Source organism: Terrapene carolina, unplaced genomic scaffold, assembly GCF_002925995.2.
Source record: "Terrapene carolina triunguis isolate 2854851 unplaced genomic scaffold, T_m_triunguis-2.0 Scaffold192, whole genome shotgun sequence".
Lineage (NCBI taxonomy): Eukaryota > Metazoa > Chordata > Testudines > Emydidae > Terrapene > Terrapene triunguis.
The window spans coordinates 3,072,102-3,082,836 of NW_020664543.1; the positions used below are offsets into that span (position 1 = coordinate 3,072,102).

Sequence of the window (10,735 nt, forward strand, 5' to 3'; positions counted from 1 at the left end):
TGGGGGGACATGGGGCAGTGCCACCCAGAGCAGGAGGATGAGACCAGCTGCCCACCCCAGCTGCCAGGGCCCCCTCCATCTCCTGCCATTGGGTCACACCTTTTCATGCAGCCTCACCCTGTGCCCAGAGGCTGGGCCCTGCTGTCCAGTGCTGAGGGCCTGCGGGGTTCCCTGGTCATACAGACCCCTGGGCACGTTGGAGGCTGGGAGCAGAGGGTCCCCCCTGACCTGCAGATGGTGCCGTAGACTCCCTGGGCACCCCAAGACGAGCTCCCACCTGCCTGGCAGAACTCGGAGAGCAGCAGCAGCTCACGGGCTCCAGCGGGTCTCCTTGTTGAGGCTGGATGAAGCAGGGCTGCCGGGACCGGGTGCTAGCCAGCGTTCAGGGCCCTGCAGGCTCAGAGCAGGAATCGCGGGTGCAGAATCCGGATTCCCTTCGGCCTGGTCTAGACCACAAAGCTGCTGCGAGTGCCCTAAAGGTCTGATTGGAAACTGAGTTAGAGGCGCCGGCGGCTGGGCCTGGGTGGACAGGCGGATTTCAGTGGTGAGCCGACGAGCAATCTGTTTAGAGCAAACCGAAACAAGCTGGTCGTGGACCCAAAGTGAGAGCGGCCAGCCAGGGCTTTGCCCCGTTCACTAACCGAGCTCCATATCCCAGCGTTGACTCAACGGGTGCAGTGTGAGTGCGTGGACGGGGCCTCGCTGCCGTGGGCTGAGTTACAGAATATACCTCGCTCCTGTGAGCGGCGCCAGCCACATGCAGCAGAAAGCGGGTCAGGCCCCTCTGCCCTGGCCCAGGACTCCCACAATTGACCCTGCATTTTACACCTAGGGGATCCCTGCTCCAATGCAACTCAGCTGAGTCCAGGTGGATTTCCCAGGTGAGTCTGGGCCCCCAGCCCGTGGTGGGCAGCAGTTTCTGCAAAGCTCCAAGGCAGCGGAATTAACTCACCGTCCGTCTGGGGGGGGGTTCGATACGTCCAGGACCCCAAAAGGCGCCCCTCTCAGCGTAAATGCAACAAGGACTCGCGCTTACAGCTTATCCCAGGGTGCTTGCCAACCCCCCCTCCCCACGCCGCGCGCTTGGCTGCCTCTGGGGTGGAGCGCAGCACCCGTGGCAACGCCCAGTCACTTTGGACGGGGCCCGGAGAAGAGTAGCAGAGCCGCAGGGTGACGTCCGGCTAGCGGGAGCCTGGCCGGAACGCAGGGGTTCAGACGCCGCGGGCTCTTTAATTGCCGCTCAGGGTCAGGGACTCTGCCAAAAGTCAGAGCTGGGTGAAAGGGACTGGCTGGCACTTGGGGTGGTGAAATCTGGGCAGGCCTGGCAGAGCCATTGTGCCTGCTCTGCACGGCGGCCGGGAGGGGAGGGGGCCATAAGAGGCTGGCCAAGGGCTCCATTGTCTTCTGTTACTGATCCGGAGAAACAACTGGCTGGTGGCCAGCGTGGGGAGGGGCAGGAAGGGGGGAGTGAGCGGGCAGCGGAGCCAGGCGTGAAGCGCACACCAGCCGGGCAGGGTTTTCACTTCACTTGGCAGCTTCGGACAAAAGCCGCACTGAAGCAGATGCCAGCTCTAATCCCATCAGCCCCGACAGCTACTCGATACATGGGAACGGGCTAATCTCTCCCCCCCCCGTCCCACGGCACCGGCCTGGACTGGCTGCTTGTGAGCGAGGAAGGTCACAGCAGCTGTTCGAGCAGTGCCCTGGGGGAGTGGGGTGCGTGTGCGAACCATTGAAGCTGCTGTCTGTTCCCGTCCCCAGCCCCACGTGACTGCCAGCAAAGGCACATTCTGCTGATCCTGCTGGGCTGGGCGGGGGTGGGGGCAAAACAGGGGCCCCTTGAGCCAGGAGGAAGGGTGTCCTTGTGGATAAGGCACCGGGCTAGGCACCTGCTCTCCCATAGACTCCCTGTGTGACCTTGGCCACATCACTGCATCGCCCCGGGCCTCAGTTCCCCCATCTGTAAAATGGGCAGAATCGTTTGTATTAAAAAACTGGAACAAGGGCACCCCTGAACGGGATTAACAGCCGGCAACCTGAGAGGCTTGGAATGTAACTGGGACCAGGGAATCGCCATGGAGCGGGCGTGGCTCCGGTGGGGTCCCGCAGGGATCGGTTCTTGGCCCTTCGCTATTTAACATTTTTACCAATGACCGCGGTGAAAACAGAAACTCATCGCTGATGAAGTTTGCAGATGACACAGAAATTGGGGGAGTGGAAATAACGAAGAGGCCAGGTCATTGAGACAGAGCGATCGGCATCGCTTGGTAACCTGGGCACAAGCAAACAATGGGTGTTTTAATAAGGAGAATTGTAACTGTACACATCCGGGAACAGAGCGCTGGCCATGCTGCCAGGCTGGGGGGCTCTGCCCGGGGGAGCAGCGACTGTAAAAGATTTGGGGGGGGGGGGGGGGGAATCAGCCAGACGTGAGTTCCCGGTGCGACACTGGCCAAAAGCGCCGACGGGCTCGTGGGATGCACAAGTGGGAATCTGGAGGAGGCGCAGAGAGGTTATGTCACCGCTGTACTGGGCACTGGTCCGACCCCTGCTGGGATCCTGTGTCCAGTTCTGGTGCCACAATTCAAGAGGGATGCGGATAAATCGGAGACGGGGCAGAGAAGAGCCACAAGAATGATCAGAGGGTTAGAAAACCTGCCTTGTAGTGACGGACTCAAGGAGCTCGGTTGATTTAGCGTAACAAAGAGACGGTTCTGGGGGGACTGGACCCCAGTCTGGAAGTACCGACCTGGGGAACTTGGATAACGGGCTCTTCACTCTAGCAGGGGAAGGTCTCACACCGTCCAGCGGCTGGACGCTGAAGCTAGACCCAGTCAGCCTGGGAATAAGGTGGACGTTTTTAACGGTGAGAGTAACTAAGCACAGGAACAGTTCCCCAAGGGGCCTGGTGGATTCGCCCTCCCGGGCAATGTTGCAATGAAGATGGGACATGTTCCTCAAAGCTCTGCCCGAGGGATTGTTGTGGGGCAGGTCTCTGGCCTGTGCTCTGCAGGGGCTCAGACGAGATGACCACAACGGTCCCGTCTGGCCCTGGACTCGATGACTCTCCACCTCCCACCTTGGCTCAGGCTGAGAGCTCTTTGGGGCAGTGCCCGGCCCAACGGGGCCTCGGTCTCAGTTTGCTCCCGTAATACACAGAACTAAGTAGGATGGGAGGGGGCCCCCTCCCTGCTCAGCTAGCAGCCCCACCAGGTAAAGTGATACCGGTTCGTTAGCTGGCCCTCACAGCACACAAAGTGCTTTTCAGATAAGGTGCCTGCCCCATTGCCCCAGACGGTGGGGAGAGGGTTACAGTGCCTGGGCTGGGGGAGACGGGGCCAGTGGGTCTCCCAGGGCGGAGCAGATGGGGACAGTTAGCTGTGAGGGCTGGAGGGAATGAAGGGGGCTGAGTAGTGTGGGGTCTCCTGGGCACTGGAGTGGGGCTGGCCGTTGTCTGAGCTCTGTAGACATCTGGAGACCTGGACTTTCAGATTAGCCACCAAAGCCCCGCCCCGATGCCGGGGAGAAAGCAGCGCCATCACGGCTGCTGGCGCCAGCCTCCAGTGCCGAGCTCTGCCGTCCAACGGGGGGAAGCAAGGACACGTGATCAGTGTCCTGGCAGCCCAGGCCCAAACGATCGACCGGCTGCGCTTTGCCAGCCGCTCCGGCTGCAGCAGGACACGCTCACAGGAAGGTCAAACACCTTGTGTCAGCAGCTAGTGCCCATCACCCGGGCAGGCTGGCATCAGGCACACCTCTCCCGGGTGTGCAGCGAGGAGACCCATCTGCACGGCCCAGGCCCTTCCTACCAGGGTCCTGGAAGGAGAGTGTCGTGTGACACCAGCGTGCTGGGCGCCGGGCAAACGGTCAGCTGCCATGGGGGGGGCCAATTCCTGACCCTGGTGTAAATCCGGAGCGACTCCGCTGACTCCGATGGGGCCGATTCCCCGTGACCCCGGTGTAAATCCGGAGTGACTCCGCTGACTCCGATGGGGCCGATTCCCCGTGACCCCGGTGTAAATCCGGAGTGACTCTGCTGACTGTGCTGCCCCGTGACCCTGGTGCAGACGGGCACGAGCCCCTCCAAGCCAGCGGGGCTGCCCGTGCGAGCTGTGCCCACGCCCGTCGAGCGCAGAGAGTGGGATCAAGTGGGAACACGCAGGGACGTTTCGTGGCCCGAACACACGTGGGCTGCCTGGTGCTGGCGGGGGGTGGGGCGCCCAGGGCGGCCCAGCCACCCCGGGGATGAGCTGCCAGCGGGTGGGCGGGCGGGCGCGCCACCGTGCTGAAAAGGAATCAATTCACCATCTGAAGGGGTTTCCTTGGTAACAGCTGTTGTCCGTTTCCACCAATCAATGGCGCGGGGCTGGGAGGGTCAGTGTCCTACATAAAGAGTCAGGGCGGCACATCACCCGCTCAGTGCCGGGCTGATTCCCTTTGCCGGGCGCTGGCAGAGCCATGGCTGGGCTGCTGGGGGCCAGGCCGGCCGTGCCCCGGCGAGGGGGCTGCAGCTGGGCCACTTTCCTGCTGCTCCTACTCCCCGTCCAAGCAGGTAAGGGAGGGCGCCTGGCTGCTGGGCTGTGGGGGCAGCGCCATGGAGTGATGGGGGGTGGGGGGCCGGGGTGGGGCAAAGCAGATGGCTCTGGGGAAGGGGCCCGGCGAGCCAGACAGCGTTCCTGGCACTGCTGGGAATGGGGCTGCACTGGCAGCCAACTGGGGCCACAGAACAGCCAGAGCCAGGGGCATCCACCTTGACCTTGACCTTGCAACTTGGGCCATTCAGCTCTCAGCCGAGACCGCGCCCCAGCCAGGCCTATGGGCGCGGCGAATCCGCGCCAGGCCCCGAGCTGCGGTGGGACGGGAACGGCCCCCCCGCCCCTCCAGCCTGGCTTGCAACCAAGTTGCTAATCCCCGCTCAGTTGGGCTTAGTGGGGAGCTCGTCTGTGCGGGGCAGGGTAATCCGCAGGAGAACCGCCGACAACGTGGATTTACGAGCTATAATAGCGGGCCAAATTCACTGCGGGTGCAAGCGGCTCCGGCTCCAGGGAAGTCAAGGCAATCGGGCCTGCCACGTAGGCCAGTGCCACGGGGTGGGGTGCCAGGCAGAGGGAGCGAATCCGAAAGAGCCGACAGGCCCTGCAGTTGGCGCTCAGAGGCCATGCCCAAGTTGGGGGGCATTTCCTGCTCTCCGGATAACAGCCACAAACCAGTCGCCGCTGGCTTTTCGGGACGGATCCACAAACAGCGCGAGTTTGCCAGGAGAGGCAGCTCCGGGCGCTGTCCCTTGAAGGAGCGATTCCTCCCCCCGGCCCTGCATCTCCTCCCGTCCTGGCTGAGCAGCGGGAGCAGGAAGCTGCTGGAAAGCAGCGAAGTGAAACTTGGCTCGGCAACTGGATTTAATTCATCCCGTTAGCCAAGTGGCAGCGTTTTCATTGAGTTAATGACAGGCTGTGAATCGGAGTCAGGGTGGCTGGGAGCCAGCGCCTTGGGCTTAGCCAATACCTGCTCTGGTAGCCGGGGCCCGGGGGACCTCCCCCACTAGCTGGGGGAGCGGGCTCCTGGGCTGCCCCTGGGACGCCGGCACTTGGGGGGCAGCAGAAGTGTGTGCCGTGCTCCCAGTCACTCCACGGGCTGGGCGGCTAGTGAGCCAGTGGCCAGTGCAAGAGACTGAGCTCCTCTGGGAACAGGCCAGCTGCTTAAGCCATTTCTTCTTGCAAGGGGGTTCCCCGCAGCTCAAGTGGGCTACCCAGGGGAAGGGTGCGGCACCGAAGCCCCAGAGTCGAGTAGCCTCTGGCTACCGGGTCTGGAATTGGAACCCGAGGCCAGCTGGCAATTTCCCAGCCCCTGCCAGTCCCGCCCTGGCCTGAGCCAGCCCCGCGGGGGTTGGGAGCCGCGTGTCCCCGGCCCAGGGCTCGGATCGTGCCCTCCTGCGCACACCTTATGCTGATCTTCCAGGAGCTGTTCGGGAGCAGGGGGCCCTTCAGCCGTCCGGGGAGAACGGACTCGCAGCACGATGATAACCTCCCCGGGCGGGTTTCTCCTCCCACTGCCCCCCGAGAAACTCGATCCGCACTCGCATCAGGGCCTGTGATCAGAGCCAGCTGGGACCCAGGCCAAGCCCAGCAATAGAACGGGTCACGCTGGCTCCTCTCAGGGCACCGGGGGGCGCGGGCTGAGTCCTCCAGGGCCGGGGAATGGCTGGATGAACTCCTGGGTCTCTTCCAGCCCTGACTTGGGGGCGTTTGTAGCTCATCCTAGAGGACTGCAGGGGGGCTGGGCCAGGGGGCCGTGAACCCTTCGCGAGCTGTGCAGAGGCGCTGTGGGTTACAGCACTTTGTGTTGGGGCTTCCTGTGCCTGCCCATAGCCCCCCCATCACATCCCCCCTGTGCCCATCCTCCTCCCCCCGCCCCCACCAGCCATCGCCCCCAGGTGCCACAGCACCCATCGTCACGGCCTGGCCTGGCACCCGCTCTCCAAGACCACCCCCAGCCCCCTGCACATACCCTGCCCGCCCAGCCCCTGGACCCGGGCTCCTGCCACAGCTCAGCGTGTCTGTCCCCCCGCACAGCCCAGAAAGCAGATCTCAGCGGCGAGGCCGCCGGGGCCACCATTAACCACTCGCTGGCGCTGATCCACCGGCTGCAGGAGCTGCTGCAGAACGGCAACGCCAGCGACACCACGCTGAGGGTGCGCACTGCCGGCTCCGACGAGGTCAAGGTCTTCCACACCCACCAGCTGCTCCTGGCCCTGCAGAGCGAAGCCTTCGAGAGCCTCCTGCACAACCAGACCGTGGTGACGCTGCACGAGCCGGCCGACAACGCCGCGCTCTTCGAGAAGTTCATCAGGTGTGTGTGTGGGGGGGGGGGGGGGGGGGGCCCGGCCGGCCCTGGGCGGGTTGGGGGGGGGGAACCTCCTCACACAGGGGACCAGGCCACGGGCACCACTCCCCCGTCTGGAGAGAGGCTGGGCACAGGGAGAGCTGGACAGGCCTGATGCCAGCCACAAAATGAACCAGGAAAATACTGGCAGAGGGGCTGAGAGAAGAGGGGAGGGAGGGTATCAGGGCTACAGGGAGCTGGGCTCAAACCCTCCTAGGGGAGCTGTACAGAGATGTCCCAGTCTGCCCCAGACCACACCAACCGTTTAGTTTAGGGGGACCGGATGTCCTGATTTTATAGGGACAGTCCCGATATTTGGGGCTTTTCCTTATATAGGCTCCTATTACCCCCCACCCACTGTCCCAATTTTTCACACTTGCTGTCTGGTCACCCTTGTTTAGTTAAAAGATTGGAGATTATGCCAAAGAGAGACCTAAGGCTGGGATAGCAGGGGGCAGTGGGTCGGGAGTGAGGGGCACTGTCAGAGCTGGGGGAGGGGAGTCCAAGGCTGGGATAGCAGGCGACTGTGGGTCGGGAATGAGGGGCACTGGCTCAGCTGTGTGGGGTGCCTGGGGCTGGGATAGCAGGGGCTGTGGGTCAGGAGTGAGGGGCACCGGCAGAACTGGGGGAGGGAAGCCCAGGGTTGGGCTAGCAGGGGGCTGCGGGTCGGGATTGAGGGGCATGGGCAGAGCTGTGGGTGGGGGGAACTCAAGGCTGGGATAGCAGGGACTGTGGGTCAGGAGTGAGGGGCACCGGCAGAGCTGGAGGGTATGAAGCCCAGGGCTGGGATAGCAGGGGCTGTGGGTCGGGAGTGAGGGGCACCGGCAGAGCTGGGGGAGGGGAGCCCAGGGCTGGGATAGCAGGGGCTGTGGGTCGGGAGTGAGGGGCACCGGCAGAGCTGTGGGCGGGGGGAACCCAGGGCTGGGATAGCAGGGGCTGTGGGTCGGAAGTGAGGGGCCCCAGCAGAGCTGCCCTTCCCCGTGAGGTGTGGGGAGAGCTAATGCCGGTGGTGTTGTGTGTCTCTGCGCCCAGGTATCTGTACTGTGGGGAGATCTCCATCCTGTTGCACCAGGCCATCCCTCTGCACCGGCTCGCTAGCAAATACCGCGTCTCCACGCTCCAGCGCGGGGTGGCTGAGTACATGAAGAGCCACCTGGCGAGCGAGTCCAGCCAGGGCCACGTGGTCGGCTGGTATCACTACGCGGTGAAGATCGGGGACGCGGGCTTGCAGGAGAGCTGCCTGCAGTTCCTGGCCTGGAACCTCTCGGCCGTCATGGGCGGCGCCGAGTGGGCCACGGTGAGCGCGGAGCTGCTGGCGCTGCTGCTGGAGCGCTCGGACCTGGTGCTGCAGAGCGAGCTGGAGCTCTACACCGCCGTCGAGGAGTGGGTGGGCCGCAAGCAGCCCGAAGCCCCCGTGGTGGTGAAGGTGCTGCGCTCCGTCCGCTACGCCATGATCCCCCCCAGCCACCTGTTCCACCTGCAGAAGCAGTCGGCGGTGATGGTGCGGCACTACGGCGCCATCCAGGACCTGCTCTTCCAGGCCTTCCAGTTCCACTCCGCCTCCCCCATCCACTTCGCCAAGTACTTCGACGTCAACTGCAGCATGTTCGTGCCCCGCAACTACCTCTCCGGCTCCTGGGGCTCCCCGTGGGTCATCAACAACCCGGCCCGCGACGACCGCAGCACCAGCTTCCAAACCCAGCTGGGCCCCAGCAACCACGACGCCAGCAAGCGGGTGACCTGGAACGTCCTCTTCTCCCCGCGCTGGCTGCCCGTCAGCCTGCGCCCCGTCTACTCAGACTCTGTCTCCGGAGCCATCCAGTCCATCCGGATCGAGGACGGGCGGCCCCGGCTGGTGATCACCCCGGCGATGACCAGCTCCGACTTCGCGGGCGTCAGCTTCCAGAAGACCGTCCTGGTGGGGGTGCGGCAGCAGGGCCGAATCTTCGTGAAACATGCCTACAGCTTCCACCAGAGCACGGACGAGCTGGCCGATTTCCTGGCGCACGCCGACCTGCAGAAGCGCACCTCCGAGTACCTGATCGACAACTCCCTGCACCTGCACCTGATTGTCAAGCCTGTCTACCACTCGCTGATCAAGGTCAGGAAGTAGCCAGGCGGAAAGGTGCTGGGGACTGACCCCCTGGCCTAGCGTGCTGGGCCCAGACCCTGGAGAGGGCGGCCTGTGCCCCGCGCAGAGAACCGCTGAGCTCACAAAGCTGGGGGTGGAGGGGTTCCTAGATAGACGTGAATTAAAGCAGCGAGATTGTTCCCAGAGATGTACCTGCTCCGCCCCTTCCGACTTCAGGGCCCCTGCAGCTGGGCGGGGGACGACCATGATGCCACGTCTCCCCCAGGCCGGGCTCTCGGGGAGCTGGGAGGGTCAGAGCCTGCGGATACAGGCAATGGAAGAGGTCCCACCCCTTGGGAGCACACTGAAAACCAAGCCCCTGAGTGTCTCTCTTCAAAATTCAACCTCCGCCCCCACCCCCTGCCCCCTTAAAGCTAGTTCTGTTGTCCGCTGCGTGCACCCGCCCCCCAGCTCCCAAGAGGGTCTGACACACACTGGCACTCCAGGCTTCGAGCAGGGAGGGCTTGTCCGCACTGGCAGGGTCCACCGTGGGAACCAGCTGAGTCCCCACCCAACGCTCCCATCGCTGGCTCTCCGGGCGTCCCTCCAGGCCAGTCATCCCGGCTCCCGGCCAAGGCAGGCGGCGCGGTGGGAGTGCCAGCCTGGCAGTGCTAGTGCAGGGCACCCTGGTGGGGGTAACCGAGGGAATTCAGCACGTTCCCCACTTGGCTCCCCCCGGTTCTGCTGCACCTTCTGAGCCCCCCTGCGCTGCATCACGGGACGTGCCGGGCTGGGAGTTCCCAGCATGCTCTGCGTTCTCCTCTCCTCCTTCCAGGGACCTGACGGACAGACAGACACCGGCTGCTTCTCTTTGCCTCCCGGGCGATGCTCGGGGCCTCCTGGACAAACACCACTTGCACCAGCTTCCAAATAAACCGCCGAAAAAGAGCCTCTGGGTGGTGCTGCTTTCAGGGGGGCTGACTTGTAGCATCGCAGACGTTCCCTCTGTCGGGATGTCGGCCTGAAACGCTGCTCACAACAGGTAGCAGGGTGACCTCCGGCCTTCTGCCCTGGGGGCTCACCGGTCCCTTCTGGCTTTGGGGCCTTTCTGATCCAGTCTGACCTGCCTAGCCCAGGCCAGAGCCCCTCGCCTCTCTCTGGTTCGAACGGTTCCCACAATTCTGGGGGCTCTGAACTGTGGGAAGCTTCGCTGAGCCCGAATTGCTTCCAAAACAGCCGGGTCAGCCTGGCCCAGCTCCCGCCCCAGTGAACATGGCAAACGCTGGGCAGACTCGCCTAGCACGGCATAGCCGGGAACGGGTCCCGCCTGGGGGTAAGGCTCATTTACGGAGGGGTAATACATGATGAACAGATGGTTCAGTTAATGGTTAAATCAATTGTTAGGGGCCAAGGGGCTGTTTATACCCATGTGTAACGCCTCGGAGCCATCCGGAACACACACTAGCCATGGCTGCTAGCGTCTAACAGGTAGTGCTTGTTATTAACCCTTTATACTCAGCGACCCGCGAGCAAACCCCGCCCTGAGACACAAGGAGAGGTGACCAGCCCTGTGGAAGGGGCCGGCCAAGACAGCGGAATTAAATGACTTGCCCAAGTCACACAGTCAGTGGCAGAGGCTGGAGCAGAGCGCAGGGCTCGTTGCCAGCTGGCTTGGCCCTCAGAGCGGGCCCAGTTGGGTACTCGCGCCAGCCTCCCCAAAGACAAGGAAAACCAGCAACCGAATGCTGCAGAAGCACAATGGAACCGGGCCGTAGAATCTCAACA

At 63.5% G+C, this 10,735-nt stretch overlaps 1 protein-coding gene across 1 annotated transcript; it reads left to right on the top strand.

Moving 5' to 3' along the window:
- Positions 1-4,458: 4,458 nt before the first annotated feature.
- Positions 4,459-8,992, top strand: BTBD17 (BTB domain containing 17). Its single transcript, XM_026654628.1, has 3 exons — positions 4,459-4,552; positions 6,570-6,846; positions 7,912-8,992. The coding sequence occupies exons 1-3, from the start codon at positions 4,459-4,461 to the stop codon at positions 8,990-8,992; spliced, it is 1,452 nt and encodes a 483-aa protein (XP_026510413.1).
- Positions 8,993-10,735: the final 1,743 nt, after the last annotated feature.